This window comes from Sinocyclocheilus grahami, unplaced genomic scaffold (genome assembly GCF_001515645.1).
Source record: "Sinocyclocheilus grahami isolate Dianchi unplaced genomic scaffold, SAMN03320097.WGS_v1.1 scaffold1339.1, whole genome shotgun sequence".
Classification (NCBI taxonomy): Eukaryota; Metazoa; Chordata; class Actinopteri; order Cypriniformes; family Cyprinidae; genus Sinocyclocheilus; species Sinocyclocheilus grahami.
Genome location: NW_015506518.1, coordinates 10041 through 34485, shown reverse-complemented (window position 1 = coordinate 34485; position 24445 = coordinate 10041). Strand labels below are relative to the sequence as shown.

The 24445-nt window shown below is 38.1% G+C and overlaps 1 protein-coding gene across 1 annotated transcript in view; it reads left to right on the top strand.

Moving 5' to 3' along the window:
- The first annotated feature begins 3353 nt into the window (after positions 1-3353).
- Positions 3354-24445, top strand: part of LOC107569364 (small G protein signaling modulator 1-like) — a 22072-nt gene continuing 980 nt past the window's right edge. Inside the window, exons 1-22 of the mRNA XM_016255448.1 lie at positions 3354-3472; positions 3572-3694; positions 3795-4330; positions 4789-4923; positions 5220-5333; positions 6332-6494; positions 7301-7453; positions 7769-7836; positions 9193-9335; positions 9428-9559; positions 9660-9784; positions 9869-10039; positions 12614-12678; positions 12755-12900; positions 14254-14382; positions 14456-14626; positions 16547-16624; positions 17802-18974; positions 22020-22144; positions 22563-22645; positions 22858-22967; positions 23078-23174. Coding sequence (XP_016110934.1) covers positions 3354-3472; positions 3572-3694; positions 3795-4330; positions 4789-4923; positions 5220-5333; positions 6332-6494; positions 7301-7453; positions 7769-7836; positions 9193-9335; positions 9428-9559; positions 9660-9784; positions 9869-10039; positions 12614-12678; positions 12755-12900; positions 14254-14382; positions 14456-14626; positions 16547-16624; positions 17802-18974; positions 22020-22144; positions 22563-22645; positions 22858-22967; positions 23078-23174 — 4159 coding nt within the window. The remainder of the gene's footprint in view (positions 3473-3571; positions 3695-3794; positions 4331-4788; positions 4924-5219; positions 5334-6331; positions 6495-7300; positions 7454-7768; positions 7837-9192; positions 9336-9427; positions 9560-9659; positions 9785-9868; positions 10040-12613; positions 12679-12754; positions 12901-14253; positions 14383-14455; positions 14627-16546; positions 16625-17801; positions 18975-22019; positions 22145-22562; positions 22646-22857; positions 22968-23077; positions 23175-24445) is intronic.

The following is a 24445-nucleotide window of genomic DNA, read 5'->3' as shown; positions in this document are numbered from 1 at the left end:
AGGCTATTTATGCATCATAATCTATTTATTTGGAATAATGCAATCTATCTCCAAACAAACACTGTGATGCGTCGCAGGCTGCATGTATCCATAAACGACGGTGATTGGCGCTCGTGTGACCAATAGCAGCAGGTCTGACCGACACATAAACATCATCCTTATGCACTAGAAGCGCTGCTAAACTACAGCATCCCGACAGAGATCGGATGGCACCGGGACGGGCGAGATCGGTCCGATGATCGGCGCTATATCGGTCATTAATGCGGCGCGGTGCTGATGCGAGTCGCCACACCCTGCGCGCGCAGCTCTGACTCACGAGGACGGTCTGTCATCCTGCGCACATTCATCCCTCGCACGAGCGGCACGGCAAGGCATCGCAGCGGACAGCAGCCATGGCAGGTGAGCCGTTCAGCTTCATCTGTGCAAAAACAGCGTCAGGGTGAGCTCTGGATGAGCATCTGTGTGTGTTTGTTTACAGAATCGGAGACGCGTCAGAGGCTGCTGCGCAACGTCAAGAAGGAGGTGGGAGATTTTCTGCGTGTGTCTCATTGTTTATCAGATATTGATTAGATGATCGATAGAGGCTGTCGGTTGCAGGTGCTAAATGTGCACACACACACACACACACACACACGTCTGATGATGATGATAATACCCCAGCGCACATCTGCTCATTAGACTGTCGTGCACTGTGTGTGTTTATAAAGAGGATGCATCTAAACAAAGTCATTCTGGTTTGTCCTCTTTGTGTCATCATGTCATCAGCCATTTGCTTTCTTAAGGAGGTCGATGTGATATTGTCTTTGTGGTTGTATGGTACTGTGATCGAATCAGATAATGGCATGGTAATAGTAAAAATCATGGTTGTGATAGATGGCATGTATTTGTTACAGTACTGGGCATCATCTCTGTCAATCATTCATTTTAGTCAATTATAATCACATTTACAGTGCTTATTAAGAGCATAATGCAATAGAAAGACAATCTAAACAAAATCGGAGTGGTTTTTACTCCTTAATGTAAAGTTATTATTCTTTATAATACAATAAAGTATCATGGTACATTGATAGAAGCACATGATAATACCCTGGTACTTTAAATATATATATATACATACATATATATATACACACACACACACACACACACACACACATACATACATATATACACACACACACACACATAAATATATATATATATACACACACACACACACACACACACACACACACACACATATATATATATATACACACACACACACACACACACACATAAATATATACTGTATATATATACACACACACACACACATATATATATATACACACACACACACACACACATAAATATACACACACACACACACACACATACAGTGGGTACGGAAAGTATTCAGACCCCCTTAAATTTTTCACTCTTTGTTATATTGCAGCCATTTGCTAAAATCATTTAAGTTAATTTTTTTCCTCATTAATGTACACACAGCACCCCATATTGACAGAAAAACACAGAATTGTTGACATTTTTGCAGATTTATTAAAAAAGAAAAACTGAAATATCACAGCTAAAATAATGAAGGAGTGGCTTCACAACAACTCTGTGACTGTTCTTGAATGGCCCAGCCAGAGCCCTGACTTAAACCCAATTGAGCATCTCTGGAGAGACCTAAAAATGGCTGTCCACCAACGTTTACCGTCCAACCTGACAGAACTGGAGAGGATCTGCAAGGAGGAATGGCAGAGGATCCTCAAATCCAGGTGTGAAAAACTTGTTGCCTCTTTCCCAAAAAGACTCATGGCTGTATTCGATCAAAAGGGTGCTTCTACTAAATACTGAGCAAAGGGTCTGAATACTTAGGACCATGTGATATTTCAGTTTTTCTTTTTTAATAAATCTGCAAAAATGTCAACAATTCTGTGTTTTTCTGTCAATATGGGGTGCTGTGTGTACATTAATGAGGAAAAAAAATTAACTTAAATGATTTTAGCAAATGGCTGCAATATAACAAAGAGTGAAAAATGTAAGGGGGTCTGAATACTTTCCGTACCCACTGTATATATATATATATAATGTAACTGTATAAGCATCCATAATATAAATTAATACCTTGAGTCATTATATAAATATATTATATAAGCCTTTATTAGTTAATAAATAATTAGAATATAATAAATACCATATAAATTATAATATAGCATATAAAAATAAAAACTCGAATTTCTATGCTTTTCTAAAATATAAATAACAAATAAATATATTGATATAATATAATACATATATGTTAATATATTATAATATAACAAACAATATAAATAATTATTAGTGCTGTCAAATCGATTAATCGCGATTAATCGCATCCAAAATAAAAGTTTTTGTTTACATAATATATGTGTGTACTGTATATATATATATATGTATTATTTATATATAAATATACACACATGCATGTTTATATTTAAGAAAAATATATGTTATGTTTAAATATTAAATATATTTATATATAATTTGAATATAAAAATTTTAATATTTTCAAAATATATACTGTATGTGTGTATTTATATAAACATAATAAATATATACAGTACACACATATTATGTAAACAAAAACTTATTTTGGATGCGATTAATCGATGTGACAGCACTAATAATAATATAGAATATTAAATAAAACCTTGAGTTACTATATAAATAAAACCTTCATGAATTAATACATAATTATAATGTAATGTAATATATAACAATATAAATACTAATATAGCTCATAAAATAAAGACTTGAGCCACTACAAATGTCCTTATATTAGCCTAATCATATGATTATCTTGATCTTTATGTCAGTAATTCATATTAATAAAATACATTCATTTTTACAGTAATTATTAAGTGTGTAACTCACTGTTTAATACAAAGACCATCTAAATAAAGTCATTCTGGTTTTTATTAAAATTAATTATAATTAATCAGCCTAAATGTACATTTTAGAATATGTAGAAAAAAAAAATGAAATAAAATAAAATATAAACTTTTTTATTTCAGCTATTTGCCAAGGCAACATTTTCTCAATTTAATACAGTTTAACTTCATGTACTAAAATAACTAATCAGCTCTCTCTCAGTGTGTGTGTATGATTGTGTGTGTGTGTGTTTGTGTGTGTGTGTGTGTGTGTGTGTGTGTGTGAGACAGTATGGTGAGTGGGCTGCTGAAAGGACACCTGATGACTCGGGTTCACTCATCTGACTGATGGCACACACATCATCCGTTTGTCAAACCACCTCCAACTTACACGTGTGTGTGTGTGTGTGTGGTCACACACTCCTTTCTGTGGGTGGTAAGGTCCTGGCCAAGGTGATGCTTCATAGACTGATTAACAACATCACTGAGTCAATGCTGGCTGAATCGCAGTGTGGATTTAGGAAGAATAGGAGCACGATTGACATGATCTTCACAGCCCGGCAGCTTCAGGAAAAGTGCCGGGAGCAACATCAGGACATGTTTATGGCCTTTGTCGATCTCTCAAAAGCATTCGACACCATGCAAAGATAGCTCTTATGGGATGTACTCCTCAGGTTTGGCTGTCCCAATAAATTTCTTAACATCCTCCGCCAGTTCCATGATGGGATGACTGCTCGGGTGTCCATAGGCGGACAAGAGTCCGAGCCCTTCCTTGTGCACACAGGGGTGAGGCAGGGGTGTGTGCTAGCACCAGTGCTCTTGAACATCTTCCTCCTGTGTGTCACCAAGCTTCTCCACAACGAGATTGAAAATAGCAGTGGCTATCTTTAATATAAGGAGGCTACACGCAACTAAAAAACTCTGTAGAGAGCGGGTTCTGGAGCTGCAGTATTCAGACGACTGTGCTTTTGTGGCCCATACTCCAGAGGACCTTCAAACTGTCCTTGTTGTGGCGGTTAGGGCGTACAGCAGGATAGAGCTCACTGTCAACTCCACCAAGACAGAAGTGGTTTGCCAATGGAGTACCAATGTCCCACCCACACTACCTGCCTTCACTGTCAGAGATGAACACCTGTCAGTAGTGCCATCTTTTAAATATCTGGGGAGTATTCTCGCTGAGGACTGTGGCATCGACAACGAAATCCAGAACCGCATTAAACAGGCATCAGTTGCCTTTGGGAGACTTCAGCGTAGAGTCTTTCACAACAAGAATCTTCATCCCTCCACAAAGCTCGCCGTATACCAAGCGGTCTGTGTCACCACCCTCCTTTATAGCTGTGAAGCTTGGGTAACCTACAGCCGTCACATCAGGTCCCTAGAGCACTTCCATATAAGCTGCCTTCAGCGCATTCTGGGAGTTACCTGGCGTGATCGTGTGCCTCACACTGAAATACTTAAAGGGGGGGTACAATGCTGTTTCATGCATTCAGAGTTGTTTACACTGTTAAAGATTTGGATTCTCATGCTAAGCATGGACAAAGTTTCAAAAAACAATTTGGACGTATGACAGAGTATTTCTGTGCCAAAAATCATACTTCCGGGTTCGTACAAGTTTCAGAGAGTTTTTTTCGATCGTGTTTGATACTGAAAGATGGAGCCGTCGAGCTTTAAAAGATCCCGGTCATGATTCAGAACTGCAGACGGTAAGTGAAACGGCATCAAATGTCTATTTTGTTGGCATTCGGCGCCCAAGTGCTCGTCACTCTTTAGCTTCGCCCACGGCGCACCTCCAGGAGCTCGGCTTTTTCCGGAGAGAATCGAATGATCACCCAGCGCCAGCTGCAGTGGTTAGGCACGTGATAAGGATGCCCCCATGTCGACTGCCCCGCAGAGTGCTACACGGCCAGCTACATCATGGTCGACGTTCAGCTGGGCGGGCCCAAGAAGCGATATAAGGATCAGATGAAGAACACCTTGAAGAAGTGTAAGACCAGACCCGAGGACCTGGAGGATGTTGCTGCTGACCGTACCATCTGGCAAAAGCTGTGTAGAGATGGGGTTCGTACGCTGGAGATGGAGAGGACAATCAGAAGCTGTATCTTTCTTTTATAAATATGATAAAACTAAAGACTTTTTGGAGATATGAAGGATGCAGTACTACTCTATAGGCACTCAAGATTAACATGAGATTGGGTGAAACTGTGTGTGTTATGCCCCCTTTAAAAAGACCAACTGTAGAAGTATTGAGGCCATGATCACCCAGTGCCAGCTGCAGTGGTTGGGGCACGTGATAAGGATGCCCTCATGTCACCTGCCCCGCAGAGTGCTACACGGCCAGCTACATCATGGTCGACGTTCAGCTGGGGGGGCCCAAGAAGCGATATAAGGATCAGATGAAGAACACCTTGAAGAAGTGTAAGACCAGACCCGAGGACTGTGTGTGTGTGTGTGTGTGTGTGTGTGTATGATTGTGTGTGAGTGTCTGTGTGTGTATGATTGTGTGTGTGAGTGTGTCTGTGTGAGTGTATGATTGTGTGTGAGTGTATGATTGCGTGTCTGTGTGTGTGAGTGTGTCTGTGTGAGTGTCTGTATGATTGTGTGTGTCTGTGTGTGTATGATTGTGTGTGAGTGTCTGTGTGTGTGTGTGTCTGTGTGAGTGTCTGATTGTGTGTGTGTGTGTGTGTGTGTGATTGTGTGTGTGTGTGTGTGTGTGTGTGTGTATGATTGTGTGTGAGTGTCTGTGTGTGTATGATTGTGTGTGTGAGTGTGTCTGTGTGAGTGTATGATTGTGTGTGTCTGTGTGTGTGTATCTGTGTGTGTATGATTGTGTGTGAGTGTCTGTGTGTGTATGTGTATGATTGTGTGTGAGTGTGTGTGTGTGTGTGAGTGTCTGTGTGTATGATTGTGTGTGTATGATTGTGTGTGTGTCTGTGTGTGTGTCTGTGTATGATTGTGTGTGAGTGTCTGTGTGTGTGTGTGTGTGTGATTGTGTGTGTGTATGTGTGTGTGTGTGTCTGTGTGTGTGTGTGTGTGTGTGTGTGTGTGTGTGTGTTTGTGTGTGTGTGTGTGTATGATTGTGTGTGAGTGTGTGTATGATTGTGTGTGAATGTCTGTGTGAGTGTATGATTGTGTGTGTGTGTGTCTGATTTTGTGTGTGTGTGTGTGTGTGTATGATTGTGTGTGTGTGGGAGTGTGTCTGTGTGAGTGTATGATTGTGTGTGTCTGTGTGTGTGTATCTGTGTGTGTATGATTGTGTGTGAGTGTCTGTGTGTGTGTGTGTGTGTGATTGTGTGTGTGTATGTGTGTGTGTGTCTCTGTGTGTGTGTGTGTGTGTGTGTGATTATTCAGCTCCTGCTGTAATCCAGCAGATGCGTTCTCAGCTAAACAGACTCAATCGCGATGTCTTTCAGATCTGTTGTGTTGTGTTTGAGCAGGTGTGGTGGAAGCGTGTGTTCTTCACGGCCTGAAGCGACGGGCCGCTGGTTTCCTGCGCAGCAACAAGCTGACGGCTCTCTTCATGAAGGTGGGGAAGATGTTTCCACCAGCCGAGGAACTCTGCAGAAAAGTTCAGGAACTGGAGCAAATCATCGAGAACAAGTGAGAAACAATACAAAGTGCTCGTATGCAATACAAGTGTTTCCTTTCTATGCTCCTTTTCCATATAATAATACATGACATTTAATAAAAATAATAATTATAATACGCATGTTATTATATTCATTTTAATCTATTATTATGATTATGTTTAGATCAAATTCTCAGATTTCTGGCATTATCCTGTGATTTTTGTCTGTTCCTTATCCTTAGAAAGGTGTTATATAAATGAAAAATATAATAATAATGATAATAATAATAAAAGCTATTATTATTATCATTACAAGAATATTATTATATTTTAATTATTTATTTATATATTTTATTATTAATAATTCTACTACTAATAATAGTAGAAGTTATAGTATTATTATTAATAATATTATTGCTATGTTTAGGTAAAATTCTCACATTTCTGACATTATCTTGTTACTTTTCTTCTTAAAGGTGCTATATAAATGAAACATATAATAACAATAATAAAAATAAATGTAAAAATAATTAAGAAAAAGAATACTATTGTATTTATTTATTTTTAATCAATTATATAAAAAATATAAATACATATAATTTTATTCAATTATATTTATTATTAATATAATTATTATGTCTATTTATATTTAATAGTTCTTAATATTGTTAGCAATAATACTAATTATTATTATTATTGAATTAGTAATCTAAATATTTCTGCTGGTTTAAAATGAATGACGATTGTGGACTGATGAATCGTGTATTTGAGTATTGAGTATCTATAGTAAATAGGGTTAATTAATTTGATTTCATTCAATTTGACTTTACAACACAAGACAAAATCAGGGTCAGATGAGTCAAGAGAGCGTCCGGAAACAGCCCAGGCCACTCAGCCTGTCGCCGCTGGCCATCAAACACCTGTGGATCCGCACGGCGCTCACACAGAAGCTGCTGGACAAAATCGTCCTGTACTTGGTGGAGAACAGCAGGTGAAGCATTCATGACAGATAGAGCTTCTATATACTAGCTCGCACACTGCTTGGCTGACACAGTATGCAGTGATAAAACTGCATGTTAAATTTAGCGAGTGGCATTCAAATAAAAACTATTATTTTGCATATTTAATCCAGTTTTGTGTACACGTTTCATAGTTCATGGGCAGGTGTTTGAAATGAGGCTTCCAGTTACACGTACACTTAGTTTGTTACAATGGAAATGGAAAATATGCAAACTAGGCAGCAGTATGTGAACATCGATTCAACTGAATGAATTAAATTAAACGTGTGTTTTTATTCATATTTCAGCAAGTTTTATGAAAGAGAAGCTCTTCTGAGAGATCCAGTTGACGGGCCAATCCTCGCATCTTTGCTTGGTATCAGTTTGTTTTTTTTAATTGAATATTATGTATACACTACCATTGAAAAGTTTGGGATCAGTAAGATCTTTAACCTGTAAATTTAGCGAGTGGCATTCAAATAAAAACTATTATTTTGCATATTTAATCCAGTTTTGTGTACACGTTTCATAGTTCATGGGCAGGTGTTTGAAATGAGGCTTCCAGTTACACGTACACTTAGTTTGTTACAATGGAAATGGAAAATATGCAAACTAGGCAGCAGTATGTGAACATCGATTCAACTGAATGAATTAAATTAAACGTGTGTTTTTATTCATATTTCAGCAAGTTTTATGAAAGAGAAGCTCTTCTGAGAGATCCAGTTGACGGCCCAATCCTCGCATCTTTGCTTGGTATCAGTTTGTTTTTTTTAATTGAATATTATGTATACACTACTATTGAAAAGTTTGGGATCAGTAAGATCTTTAACCTTTTAGGAGAAATCGCTTCTGCTTTTATTTGATACAAATATAGTAAAAATGTGGAAATATTATTATAATTTAAAATAGCTGTTTTCTATGTGAATATCTGTTAAAGTATAATGTATTTCTGTGATCAAAGCTGAATTTTCAGTGTCACATGATCTTCAGAAATCATTCTAATATGCTGATATGTGTGTGTGTGTGTATGTAAATTATCATTTTAAATTGTATATTATAGTGTAATTGGGATATTATGATGCATAGAGGTTAAAGGGTTAGTTCAGCCAAAAATGCAAATTCTGTCATTAATTACTCACCCTCGTGTCGTTCCAAACCCGTGAGACCTTCGTTCATCTTCGGAACACAATTTAAGATATTTTTGATGAAATCCGAGAGCTCTCTGACCCTCCCATAGACAGCAAGGTAACTACCACGTTTAAGCTCCAGAAACGTACCAAGATGATCGACAAAGTAGTCCGTGTGACGTCAGCGGTTCAACTGTAAAGTTACGAAGCTACGAGAATACTTTTTTGTGCAAAGAACCGCGCGTCCTCAAGTGACGCAGTAGAGACGAAAATGTGGAATAAAGTCATTATTTTTGTTTTCTTTGCGCAAAAAAGTATTCTCGTAGCTTCGTAACTTTACAGTTGAACCGCTGACGTCACACGGACTACTTTGTCGATCATCTTGGTACTTTTCTGGAGCTTGAACGTGGTAGTTACCTTGCTGTCTATGGGAGGGTCAGAGAGCTCTCGGATTTCATCAGAAATATCTTAAATTGTGTTCCGAAGATGAACGAAGGGGTCTCACGGGTTTGGAACGACACGAGGGTGAGTAATTAATGACAGAATATTCATTTTTGGCTGAACTAACCCTTTAAGATTTTGTCCGAACGCTGTGTTTCATTCAGTCGGTCCCTGTGCTTTGGAGTACACAAAAGCGAAGACGGCCAATCATTTCTGGACAGACCCCTCGGCTGATGAACTGGTGCAGAGACACCGCATTCACAGCGGACACTGCCGGCAAGATTCCCCCACCAAACGCCCGGCTCTCGTAAGACGTCCAGCATTTAATGTTCATTTCTCAAATCAAAACCCATGCATCTCTGTTAGACGGCAGTGAGATCTCAAAGTGTTGTTTTGTAGATCCAGAAGAGGCAGTCGAGCGGCAGTATGGATGACCGGCCGTCTCTCTGGGCGCGGGATTACGTCGAGTCTCTTCATCAAAACTCCAGAGCCACGCTGCTCTTCGGGAAGAACAATGTCCTGGTGCAGCCGGTACGTCAGCTGGGAAGCGTTACTTAGACGTGCGTGACGATACTCTAGCCATAATGCACTTTAATTGAAGTGTGGCAGTAAATCTCACGCGGTCTTTCAGACAGACGACATGGAAGCAATCCCAGGATACCTCTCTCTTCACCAGACGGCCGATCTGATGACGCTCAAATGGACACCGAACCAGCTGATGAACGGAAACATGGGGGAGTTTGATTATGAGAAAAGGTGACGCGTGTTATGATTGTGACATCTGCTTTGTGGGAATGTTATTTTTCATATGTGTGTCCATCTGACTGATGTCTGAAGCAGGATGATCGTGAATATGATGCTAATTGACTTTCTCGATGCTAAAGTGGTGCCGGAGCTCATGGATCAGACGGTGAACTTGTGGCAGCCCGCTCCCAGGAAGTCGTCTTGTTCCTCCTGTTCGCAGAACGGCTCGTCAGACGGTGGACTTCCCAACGGATGCAACCATGACAGGCTAGTCTGCCGCTCGTCTGAGTCTGTAGCTATAGGCCAATTATAGGTTTGTAAACATTCAGGATGCTCGTGCATCATGGTTGCAGAAAACCCGGGAGAGATAGCCTTTACAGCTAGAGACTTTCACGGATAGGGTACTAAATAGTTAGGTTTAAAAAGATTATAAATTATATTGATTAGATGTCATTTTCAAAATGTTATTCAACGAAATTGATGTTAGAGTGTGCGATAGTCTTACAGATCCCAAACAGGGGTGACATTTTTTGTGGGCGGAGCCTATCTGGAGGCAGAAAATTACGGTTTTCAAGCGGCAGTCTATGGAGCCATGCAATAAAAGAATTTTTTTTAAAAAGTAAATTTGATTTTATATTTCAAAATTCTGACTTTATTCTCAAAATTCCGAGATTATAAAACAACTCGTCATTCTCTCTTTTCCCCTCAGATTTGACAAACTCACTATTTTTGAGTTAAGTCGAGTTATAAAGTACGAATTAGGAGATATAAACTTGCATTTGCGAGAAAAAAAGTCAGAATTGTGATTGTGAAATAACTCAAACATATGTTTTTGTCTGTCCTCTGATAAGCATTGTTCAGGGCTGCCGTTCCCAAAAGCTTTAATGCTTTCTTATGATACTTTTGTGAAACGCAGCCCTGTTTGAATGCACTGTCAGCAGTGAGTGAACGCTCTGTGATTGATTAGTTCTGTCTTGCAACATTTGCGTGTGTTCAGATGAGCAGGAAAATAGTTATATCCTACACAATTACTTGCGAACAAAGGTTATTTGTTCAATTCAATGCATTTGTACGCATTATTATTATTATTATTTTAAATAAACGAAATCACTGGTAAATAAAACACACCTTAGTATCGATATTTTTAGTTTGAGTATCGATACTTTCGATACTCGCGTCAGTATCGATATATCGATACTTAGGATCGATATGCCCATCCCTAGTTAATGGAAACTCCGTCATTTTCGCAATACTTTTTCATTTAGAAAATATCGCCAAAGTTTTGCGCAAATCTGCCTTATGTTTCCATCACCCTATTTTTATGTGCATTTTGAAGTATCGCATGAGAGACGAGTGATGGAAACGCCAAATTTCGAATAAAAATCCCTTAATTCGCAAAAACGTTTTTACGCTCGCTTGAGGTGGTTTTTGACTTGTGCGAAAAAGGGTTGATGCGAATAATGGGAGATGGAAATGCATTTTCCATAAATTCCTCCAAGCGCATCAAAAAAGTCATGTGACTGCGCTATGGGAGGGAAAAACCTGACTAACTCTCATTCCACAGCATCTGAAATGTTGTTATGGTCAGTGTTGGGGGTAAAGCCTCCAAGTGCATCAAAAAAGTCATGTGACTTTGCGCTATGGGACGGAAAAACTAACCAGTGGACCGATCTCATTCCACAGCATCTGAAATGTTGTTATGGTCAGTGTTGGGGGTAAAGCATTATAAGTAACGCGAGTTACGTAATCAGATTACTTTTTTCAAGTAACTAGTAAAGTAACGCATAACTTTTTAATTTACAAGAACATATCTGAGTTACTTTTTCAAAGAAGTAACGCAAGTTACTTTTTTCTCCAATGTATTGACTGACAGCTCTCCTGTCCCCATGCTGAGAGAAATCAGAAGATGTTACTGTAGTTCTAAAATAAATATGCATTAATGCATCTCACTCACACAAAAACACCAACACAGATTCAGTATTCCTCAAAATGAATAAAAATAATGCAACTCAGAATGACGCAAACCTGCAATAATTAAATGTTAAACAACACAAATATGCTTTATGTATTTAATCCCATTCTAATAACCAATGTCTTTGCTTCTGACCTTCGATGATTCAGTTCAACCGTACTAATAAGCACAAATTACTCTAGTCTTTTTTATTGCTGAAGTGTGTCTTCTTCTGCATTCTACTGTACAGACGTAAATGTACTTTACCTTCAGCCTGAGGCTTATTCATCTCACTTTTGGTGTGAAAAGGCTTTTATATTTGCCAAAAATATAACTTTTTTATTTTAAAAGCAAACAAGCAAGCCCTGTCCAGATTTAAAAAGTAACATAAAAGTAACGTATTACTTTCCATAAAAAGTAACTAAGTAACGTAATTAGTTACTTTTTTATGGAGTAACGCAATATTGTAATGCATTACTTTTAAAAGTAACTTTCCCCAACGCTGGTTATGGTCATTCGGAAATGCACGAGCAAAGTCTGTCATCAAAGTATTTCTGTATAATTGCCTCCCAGAGATGTCTTACACGACTGCGTTCCCAAACAGCAGCATCCACCTTCGAAAGCAATGACCGCATTCATTGTGTTTTTTAATTTATCATATATGAAAATTATTATATTCTCCAACTTTTCTAAGTGATTTATAGTGCCAGTTTATCAGGAAGTGACGATTTTGTTCTATTTGACTTGTTGGATGGAAACGATGCTTGTTCGCAAACGTTTTAATGCGATATTCCAGTTTTGCGCAGAAGTTAACTTCGCAACTTTGGATGGAAACCTGTTTGATATGAATGAGCGCAGCGTGACTGCAGATGTCTCTGTGTGTGAAACAGGGCGCCGCTGAAGCTGCTCTGCGAGACCATGAAGCACCAGATCATCTCCCGCGCTTTCTACGGCTGTACGTATCACGTCAGGCTCATGGTCTGCTGATGCACTCAAGCTCTTTCTCACGATGTGATGTGTGTGTTTTTAAGGGCTGGCGTACTGCCGTCAACTGTCCACCGTTCGCACGCACCTGTCTGCTCTGGTGAACCCTGCTATCATTGAGCCCGACCTCCCTTATAATGCCAGAGGCGGTCTGTCTGCAGACGTGTGGAAGACCTTTCTACAGGACAGCACTGTATGTGACCTTCACTATCTAGTGCACTTGATGTTTCATAAATGATCAGTTGAAATGTTCTGTACAGCAGGGTTATTCTAGTGAACTCAAACCATGGAAAACGCTGACTTGAAATGATAAACGTTAACTGAAATAATGTAAAATATTAAAACAATACTTTCAACTAGTAGCTAAGAATTGTTTTTTTTTGTTATTTAGTTGACTTGATGTACTAAAATTAGATTTATCTCAGCGATACTTGAAAAAATATTAAAAATATTAATAATAACTATCATAGTATCTCAGTGATTTTATATGTAATCATAAAAACATACCTAAAATATTAATACAAATTATAATTTAGTTATTATAATTATAATAGTATTTCAATGATACTGAAAATATATGAATATATGAAAATGATATATGAAAATATTAATCAAAACTATAATATATTTCCAAAGATATGGTTACTATAAAAATATACTTAAAACTATAATAGTATCTCTATTATATGATGTAGTATGATGCTATGTTACCTTTAAAATATATTTAAAATCTTAATAAAAATTATAATAGAATCTCAATGATATTATATTACCATCAAAACCTATTCAAAATGTTTATAAACATTATAACAGCATCTCAGTGCTATTATATGTAATCATAACATACTTAAAATATTAATAATGATACTCAATGATACTGTTACTGTAGAAACATTGAAAATATGAATAAAAACTATAATATTATCCCAAAGATACTGTTACTATAAAAACATATTTAAAATATCAATACAAATTCTAATAGAATCTCAATGATAGTATGGTACTGTAAAAAACTATTGAAAATATTAATAAAAACTATAATAGTATCTCAATGATACTGTTACCTTAAAAACATATTTAAAATATTAATAAAACAATAATAGTTTCTCAATGATACTGTTACCTTAAAAACATATTTAAAATATTAATAAAACAATAATAGTTTCTCAATGATACTGTTACCTTAAAAACATATTTAAAATATTAATACAAATTTTAATAGTAACTCAATGATACTATGTGTTACTGTAAAAACAATTCAAAAATAGTTTATTAACAATTATATTGTTATAAAGACATAATTTAAAGAAAATCTATTTAGTATTTAAATTTTAAAAAATCTAATAGGATCTCAATGATACGGTCACCTTAAAAACATACTTAAAATATTAATAAAAATTATAATAGTATACTATCCAAATGCTCTTACCTGTTAAAAAAACATTAAAAATATTAATAAAACTATAATATTATTCCGAAGATACTGTTACTATAAAAACATATTGTAAATGTGAATGAAAGCTGTGATAGTATCTCTGCTGTGCAGGCGTACGAGGAGGAGGCGCTGCTCCGGCTGGTGTATTACGGCGGCGTGGAGCCGTCTCTGCGTAAAGAGGTCTGGCCCTTCCTTCTGGGCCACTACCACTTCAGCATGAGCCTCGCAGAGCGCAAAGAGGTGAGCCGAAGTCACTGTCTGATCCATAGACCAGACGGACGCAGGAGGAGCATAACCCTGCCGTTCTCCGCAGGTGGACGAGCAGATTCGAGCATGTTACGAGCAGACCATGAGCGAGTGGCTGGGATGTGAAGCCATCGTGCGTCAGCGGGAGAAGGAGCAGCACGCCGCCGCTCTGGCCAAATGCGCATCCGGTGCCAGCGTGGACCGCGGCTTGCGCCAAGACTCCACCATCAGCACGGATGTAAATGCTGACGCTCAAAAGGGCTGGGACAATAAACCGTTTCGTGGATCGATTCTGAGATTATCGGAATGCATCGTGATTCTCTCTGGAATCGATTCTGAGCTTAGCTTTTAATAGCGGATGGCGCTCTAGGCTAGTTTTTAACCTCCTGGATCTTTCTGCAGCGTTCGACACTGTTGATCACGGGATACTTCTCAACCGGCTACATCACTCCATTGGACTTAATAACATCGTCCTGCGCTGGTTTGAGTCATACCTCACGGACAGATCTGAGTTTGTGGCCATGGGAAACTCAAGGTCCCGTTCACATGCTGTTGGATGCGGGGTTCCACAAGGATCAATTCTCGGACCTATTTTATTCATTCTCTACATGCTCTCCCTTGGCATCAGTCCTTTGGGAATTTCCTTCCATTGTTACGCTGATGATACACAACTATATATGAAAGCTGATACTCACTCATCATCATCATCGTCATCGTCATCATCATCATCATCAGCAACTTTATCTACACTCACTGCCTGTCTGGAGGAGATAAGGGCATGGATGAATCATAACTTTCTCCAGCTGAACAGCTCAAAAACAGAAGCCATCCTCATTGGTTCCCCTCATCAGATCAGAACATCTGCCATAACTTGCATTATATTTTCTGGCCAGGACATTCCCTTATCACCATTAGTCACCAATCTCGGTGTTAGGTTTGACCCTCATTTAACCTTTGAGGCTCACATTAAACGTCTTTGCAAAACATAATTTCATCACCTCAGGAATATAGCCAGACTTCGTCCTACACTCACCTTACATGATGCTGAGAAACTCGTCCACGCCTTTTGTCTCCTCCAGACTGGACTACTGCAACTCTCTTCTCATCGGGATCCCTAGCAAGAGCATCCTGAAACTCCAGCACATACAAAATAGTGCCGCTAGGATCCTGAGGAGAGTGCGTAAATACGAACACATCACACCAATTCTTCAGTCATTACACTGGCTTCCCATTTCCGCCCGCATTGAATACAAAGTCTCCCTCCTCACACATCAGTACATCCATGGCAATGCTCCCATTTACCTTAAAGAACTCCTCACCTCACAGATTTCAGCACGTTCTCCCCGTTCCACAAACACTTATCGTCTTCTCGCCTCTAGGACTAAGACTCGCACCATTGGGGATCAAGTCTTTTGGCACACTCAAATGCTCACGAAGAAGAGCGCTTGTGCGTTCGGCTGAGTAATGTAAGTGGTTAACTGTACTTGGCTACTTGCACATCGGTTTTTATGATGCGAGATTAACGTAAACACAGCCCACTGTGAACATCCTTGTAATTCGCTTCCTAGGGCTAGCGTAGGTCACCGATTGGCAGACAGAATCACAGGGGCGAGACGAGAGGGAAAAATCCAGGAAAACAGGCAAAGATCAGAAATCGCAAAAACAGGCAAGGCAAAACAAGGAAAACACGGAGACTCGGAAAGGGGTACAGGCTAAACAATACTCAGAGAATGGTGGTTTGAGTGGGTGTTATATAGGGAGGGAGGTGATAAGAAACAGCTGTGTGCAATGAGAGCAATCAGTGCAGTGTGCAAACCGTACAATGAATGATAGGATATGTAGTCCGGGGTGCTATGCAACAGTTTGTGTTGTGCGAGAGTCAATGTAATGGAAAGGGTGACCTCTGGTGGTGAATAAACGGAAGTCCATGGACCGAATTCGTGACACACGCAGTGCCATCTGCTGTTGAAAACAAAGCTCAGAATCGATTCAAGAGAGAATCACGATGCCTTCGGAAAATCTCAGAATCGATGCAGAATCATTTCTCGATTCGCGATGCATCGATTTATTGTCCCAGTCCTAACGCTCGAGTGGCCTGTAAATGTGCGCTGCGGTTTGCATGCAGCTTTACTGAATGCCTTTGTGTTTCTCTCTCCAGTCGTCTCAGACCAGCAGCAGCAGCTCCGATAAACAGAGTCACGCCGGATCACACAGCCAATCCAACAGCAGCACTCAGGTCAGACGCCTCACGTTCAACACAACCGACGTTATTGCTCTCGCAGATCTTATTAATGCTTTGTCTCAGGTGCTTCTCTTAAAATAAGGAGACACAAATAGCTGTCATACAATATGAATGCAGAGCTATAAACTGAACGTAGAGCAGCTCAGCTCATGTGATCTTTCAATTTACTGAGAAATCTCTGACTTTTGGAATTTCATTTCATTTTAAGCAAAAAAAAAATCTATGTAATAAAAATCAAGTTTTTTAATAACTGAATAAATAATTTAATTTAATAAAATGCAATGGGTATTTACTTTCGTAATAAATGTTTCTTTAAAAATGTCACAAGAAAATGTGTTTGTCTTAATAACCTTTCGTAATAATAATAATATCTTTCCCCATCTCTGAAATAACTTGTTTTATCTGTTGATGTAACCAAGTTCATGTGGGCAGGGATAAAATAATGTTCACCAATAATATCGTAACCTGATATTTCATATTTCACAAATCTAATTTAATTAAATGTAATTTTAATAAAGCATCATTTTAATTTAATAGATTACATTTAATCAAATGCTATGGATATTTACTTGATTAATACACTTTTTAAAAATTATAATATTTTATTATATAATTATAATTGTAATCATTTCTTTAAAAATATAATAATTTTTAAAAACATGTTCCAATTAAAAAAGTGCTTGTCTTCATAATCATTCATCAAAACAAAAACTTTTTCCATCTAGCTTTTGCTGCTCACATAACCAGTATAATTATATTATGCTATATGTGAGCATAAAACAAAATAATATAACATATGATATTTCATATTTAACAAATACTGATGTATGATGTTTACTCCTAAAATAAGGAGAAATATAAACAGACATAAATTATTTATTAGTCAGTAAGATAAGAGTCTTCATGTTTACTGTAATGTAAATGTTTACATTAATTTAAAAATTAAATAAAATAATTGGTGTGGTTACTTTAATACATTTATTTAAAATTATAATAATTGTAAATATTTCTTTAAAAATATAATTTAATAATCTTTCGCCAAAAAACAACTTCTTCTATTTCTGATATACTTTTACTGCTCACATAACCAGTTTAGTTATAGTAATTTATATACTGTAATATGCTGGTTTCAGGTTGATTTTCTTCCTCCTGTCTATTTCTCCATCCGCAGGTGTTCGGCTCTGTAGACGAGGCGGACCCGATCGAATCTGAGCCCAAACCCAAAGACGAGAAGCCGCAGCCCAAAATCCCAAACGGCGCTCTGCCCAACTGCACCAGTTCTCCAGACTCCGGACACCCGTCGTCCCGTAACTTCTCCGTGACCTCGGCGCTCTCAGACTGCTCTCCGAGCACAGAGGAGACATCCACGCAAGAGTCGGGGCCCAAATCCGCTGGCCAAGGGCCGCCATCAGGAGACCAGACGGATGAGAAGACCAAAGAGGAGCGACCAGAAAACCGCTCGACTACTCAGGACACGGTCAAAGAAGATGCTGTAGATTCACACACAGAGAGCGCTGCTTCAGAAGCTGCGATAAAACCTCTGGAAAGTGACAAGCTGCAAACTTCGAACGCAGAGGAATCATCTCGGGACATAGAGTCAGAAGACGCAAACTCAAAAAACGCAGCTGAAATGAAAAACAGTGCCAGGAAATCTGAAGAAAATGACACGAATGAATCAAAAGATCCTGTTGAAGACACAACAAAGTCCACAGAGTCGAAAGATCCACGACGTGCGTCTTCGCCGTCTGGAGAAGAAAACACAAAATCTAAGACTGACCCAAAACTGGCTTTGAAAGTGGACGAAGGCCAAGACGCAGACTTCGAATCGCTGGACATTCTGAAAATCTCTCAAACGGATGAAAACAAGCCTGTGGCTTTGGGAAAACACACATCTGAACCGCAGAATGTGACACAAACCCAGAATGAAGCCGAAACTATCAGCCGGGACGCCGATCACAGCAGGACCCGATCGATCATCAGACAAATGACCGAATCCGAGTCGGAGAGCTGCGGTCCCATCACCTCCCTATCGAAACAATCTCCAGACATGTCTGACGACTCGCCCTCGGCGCTGGAAATGGAGGAGATTGCTTCGTCGGTGGTTTATATGTCCTCGGAGAGCAGCGTGTCCAGGACGCCTCTGATTTTGGCTCGTCCCGTGGCGCCGGCTCTGGAGCTCTGCATGGAGCCGGGGGTCAACACAAGTCCGGAGGGAACGGACTCGGCGCTCTCGGAGGAGGAACCGGAGATGGACAACTTATTCCCCAAACCAGACTCTCTAGCCGTCACAGGAGACAAGAACGACATCGCATCTCCAGTGTCATCTATCGGGACGACCTACTCGGTAGGGTTGGGTACCGAACTCTGTACTTTTAAGGGTACCGACCAAATTGCGTCGGTACTACCGAGTACCGATTCACGTTAAATCAATTGGTGCCACATTTCGGTACCTGAGAACGCATCTTGGCGCATACGCTACAGAGAGAGAAAGAGAAACCCTGTGACGTGAGGTCACCCCTGCATCTCATTCAAACAACACACAGGGCAAGCCGAAATGTTCTGAAGCGTGGTTATATTTCTAGGGCCATATGGTTTCTGCAAAAACGTGGACGGGATCGCGGAGTCCATTCATAAAAACGTAATTTACTCTATAGCGCGGAATGCCACAGAATTCGTCAATTTTTGGACGAATAAATCAAAAGTAGGTCTGCCACTTAAAGGGTTAGTTCACCCAAAAATGACAATTAGGCTGTGTTTTACTCACCCCCGAGGCATCCTAGGTGTATATGACTTTCTTCTTTCAGACGAATCCAGTCGGAGTTATGTTAAAAATTGTCCTGGCTATGCCAAGCTCTATCATTGCAGTCAGCAGGTGTTGCATGCATCAGTCCAAAAGAAGTGAAATAAAAAGCGCCCATCCATAAAAAAAGTGTCTCACACGGTTCCGGGGGCTGAACAAAAGCCTCCTGTAGCGAATCAATGCGTTTTTGTAAGAAAAATATCCATATTCAAAATGTAATAATCACTTGAATCTAGCTTGCGCTCACTGTCGTACACAGAAGTAGTTCCGGGCGGATGACGTATGAGGTCAGCGTGCAATGATAGTGCTTGGAATAGCCAGGACATTTTTTTATATAAATCCGCCTGGATTCATCTGAAAGAAGAAAGTCATATACACCTAGGATGCCTCGGGGGTGAATGTAAAACAGCCTAATTTTCATTTTTGGGTGAACTAACCCTTTAATTCTAATCACGATATGAACTAGTGTCTGTGAATGTTAAAACGCAAAAAGACGGTTTAAATATGAATCCTGCATGTTCCGCTTGCCTCTGTATGAAAGAATGGCGGAAACGCAGTTTTGTTTACTACACAAATACTGAAGCACGCATGACGCTCGCGGGGATTTCCGGCCTCTGCGTCTCACTATATGACGGCATGAACACAAAAACTTAATCTCCAGAGCTGCTGTGAGAGTCACTTCGCGAGAATTTTACCATTTCATTTGAGAAAACTAGCATCATCATACTGTATACACACACACAGAAACTTCATGGCAACCTGTCAAAATAAAAGTACGGTTTAACATGTAACAGAAATATATTACTTTTGTACAGTATAATGTACATCTTTAAATATTCAATTTTCTATAAAATTTAAATAAAACAACTAAATGATAAAAATAAATATTACAACCAGATTAATCACTTAATTGTAGAAATACATACAATTATTAGCCTATTAAAAAATGTTTTAAAGGAATATTCACACAATTTTTCTTCCGTGTATTAATTTCTACAGCAAACCTCAGTTTGTTTGCCAAAACATAAAAGGGTTTAATTTTCATTTGATTTAAAATAAATGTTTAATGCCTTCATTTGAGTTTCAGAAACATTTAAAAAAATAATTTCCGGGAAGAAAGAAAAAAAGAAAGAATAAAGTTTGTAGGGCCCTATTGAGACTTTTGGACTTATTTTTCCACTGAAATAAATGTTTTTGTAATTACACAGAGAATAAAGTACCGGAAAAAGGTAACGTTAGGTACCAGCACCGAAATTCAGGTACCGTACCGGTTAAAATGTGAATGGTACCCAACCCTACTACTCGGTATGGCACCAAAAACATAATCAGTGTAAAGGGATCGAGACATTGTGCCTATTAAACTTTATTTTATTTTTTGTGTATAGTTTAGTTTAGGACTTATATTTTAAAGGTCAGGATAAAGATAAGGATGGATGGATTAATAGGATAAAAGGATAGATAAATAAATAATAAATAAATGTGTATATATATATATATTAAGTTTAGTTTATAAATTTGAAATGAAAACAACTGGTTAAACAAATTAGTTATTTAGTTTAGTTTATGACTTGCATTGTCAAGATCAACGGTACCTGAAAATCAAGTAAAATAAATAATAATTCAAAATTATTTTTTAAATAAATAAAATACATTTGATTAATTTAATAAGTACTATTATTTTAGTTTAGTTTATGACTACCATTGCCAAGGTCAATGGTATGGAAGGTATTTTCTGCCAATTTTAAATAAATCAATTCAATTATAAAAATGAAAACCAGATTAACAATTTCATTATAAAAAATATGTGCCCAATTTAAAAATGAAATGAAATTATTTAATTTTCATTTTAATTTTCTCTGTGACAATGCATTGTCCCTGTCAACTTGAAAAATAAATAAAAAAATGCAGCTGGTGATTTGTTATTTCATTTGGCAAGACCGCCAATATTAAAATGAAAAGGCAAACGTGAAAAAGAAAATGCAAATACAGTTTTTACAAAGCTTTTTATTAATGCTCACACAATAATAGTGACACAATTCAAATTAAAATGTAAAGTTTAGTTTTAAAATACCTTCCATACAATGGGAACTTAAAATAAAATATGTATTTTTTTAATAAATAAATAATATTTTAGTTTAGTTTATGACTTCCATTGTTTTTTTTAACTATTTGAAACTAGTATGTTTTTGTGTTTATTTACCTTCTCTTTTTTTGTGAATTTTGGTTCTAGTTTTGATTCTCTTTCTCCCTTGGTTCTATCTTGGCTATACAGAGGATCATTTTTATGTTTTTTTTATTTTATTTTATTTTGTGACCACAAGACCGCAAACTCCAAAAAGCATCATGGAAGTCGCTAATAGGACTCATGTACTATATTTCAAGTCTTCTGAAGTCATTCAATAGCTTTGTGTGAGGCACAGACCCAAATTTAGCTTATTTTTTGCATTCCTTTAAACGTGTTAAACATCTTATTTTGTGTTCCACTGAAGATAGAAGGTCATACAGGATTCGGCTCGTTTTTGGTTGAACCGTTCCTGTAAATGTGTGTGATCTTCACAGATTTATATTGTCTTCTTGTTTGTTTTACAGCAGGAGCTGGTGGACCTGTACACACTCAATCTGCACCGCATTGACAAAGACGTCCAGCGATGTGACAGAAACTTCTGGTATTTCACCCCGGCCAACCTCGAGAAACTGCGCAACATCATGTGCAGGTAAAATAAAGCTGATCTTATATTTCAATTTATATTCTGCGTATACAGTCATTTATTTCTGTGATGTGCAGCTGTATTTTCAGCATCATTCCTCCAGTCTTCAGTGTCACATGATCTTCAGAAATCAGTATAATATGCTGATCTGCTGCTCGAGAAACATTTCTGATTATTATCAATGTTGGAAACAATTGTGCTGCACAATATATCTGTGGAAACTGTGATGCATTTCATTTTTCAGGATTCACAGATGAATAGAAAGTTCAAAAGAACAGCATTTCTTTGAAATGGAAATCTTTTGTAACATCGTAAATGTCTTTACTGTCACTCTTGATTTTTGATCAGTTGTTTGCAGAATGGAATGTAGTATTTTTAAAATTCTAAAAGTAAATGGGGATCTATTTTATTTTTGTATTTTAAGTTACGTTTGGCAGCACCTTGACATTGGATACGTCCAGGGAATGTGTGACTTATTAGCACCCCTGCTGGTCATCCTGGATGATGGTATGTTCATGAGTTGATGGGAAATTATTTAATGTGAATATTACAACAACAACAAAAAATTACCATTTTGCAGTTGCCAGTATTTCATAAAAGCAATACAAGTTTTACAGGCACCTTAAATACCCCTTGACCATAGATATTGTGATTTTAAACTAAAGCAATACACCTATTTTATATTGCCATGTGATTATTTGTTTCTGATTGTACATCAGAGGCCATGGCCTTCAGCTGCTTCACTGAGCTCATGAAACGCATGAACCAGAACTTCCCTCACGGAGGAGCCATGGACACACACTTCGCCAACATGCGCTCCCTCATCCAGGTTTACCCACAATCACACACACTTATGACACACACATGCTGCTGATGTTTTAGACTGTGTGTGTGTGTGTGTGTGTGTGTGTGTGTCATGATTCTGTCGCACCTCTTCAGATTCTGGACTCGGAGCTGTTCGAGCTGATGCAGCAGAACGGCGATTACACACACTTCTACTTCTGCTACCGCTGGTTCCTCCTGGACTTCAAGAGAGGTGAGCGCATTCGGCGTCTTGTTTAGACTGCAAAGCAAAACAAAAATGCTCATAAACATTACATGTTAAAGGCACAGTATGTAAGATTTTCATAATAGAATATCCAAAAACCCCTTGCACTTACGTTATCCCAAAAGTTCCCAAGGATTTGCAAATCCAGAGAAATCCAATTTTAAATAATGGCTCGCCTATCAATTTCGTAATATCCGCGCTATCGGTTTCCGCTTGTAGAAACTATGGCAACACACGTGGACAAAAATGCTGCTGCAGTTAAACTAAATCCATTACGGCAGTCGCGAATAAAATGAAAATGAAATGAAAAGTGTTGACTGCAGCATTCAATTTAGATCTGCTCAATGTTGCACCATGAATCTTTTCCCGTGTTTTTACAGTATTGCGCGTTATAACCAATCACACACACGAGTCTGTTGAGTTTATGGACGCAGCGGCCAATCAGAGGCGTTTAGACGAGTCGTCGCTGAAACACAGAGAGTTTTGAGAGCTAGATAGACAGCTTTACTGATTATGAGAGGAGTTTTTTTGAGAGTGCTTAAACTCGCGCTAGACTGAAGTCAGGCATACTGTTCTTTGACAATGTAACGTTAAACGTTCTGTTCTTTGCTCGCTTTCTCTATATAATTTATTCGCCGTTTGAATAACTTTGGAAGGTACAGGTAATACATTTTTTTAATTTATTACATCCATGAACATGAATCTGAAAACGACATCGTTCCACTCTCCTTCAAAGCGTCATCAAGCTTAGCCTTTGTTATTGTTTTGAAAAAGCGACCTCTAGCGGCGAAAACTTACATATTGTGCCTTTAACTAAATTAATATTAAATCATAAATAAATACAGTAAGGCTACTGGTAACTACATGGTAGCTACATTTGTGCTACAGACATGAAATAATCATTCTAAAAACACACTAGCGGCTACACCGGGTTTTTTTTGTTTTTTTTTAGAAACTATTATTTTTACTTCACTACCAGTGTTGGGGGTAACGCATTACAAGTAACGCGAGTTACAGCATTACTTTTTAATTTACAAGAGAATATCTGAGTTACTTTTTCAAATGAGTAACGCAAGTTACTTTTTTTCCCCAATGTATTGATTGGCAGCTCTCCTGTCTCCATGCTGAGAGAAATCAGATGTTGTTACTGTAGTTCTAAAATAAATATGAATATGCATTCATTCATCTCACTCACGAAAAAACAAACACAGATTCAGTATTCCTCAAAATGAATAAAAATAACGCAACTCAGAATATGA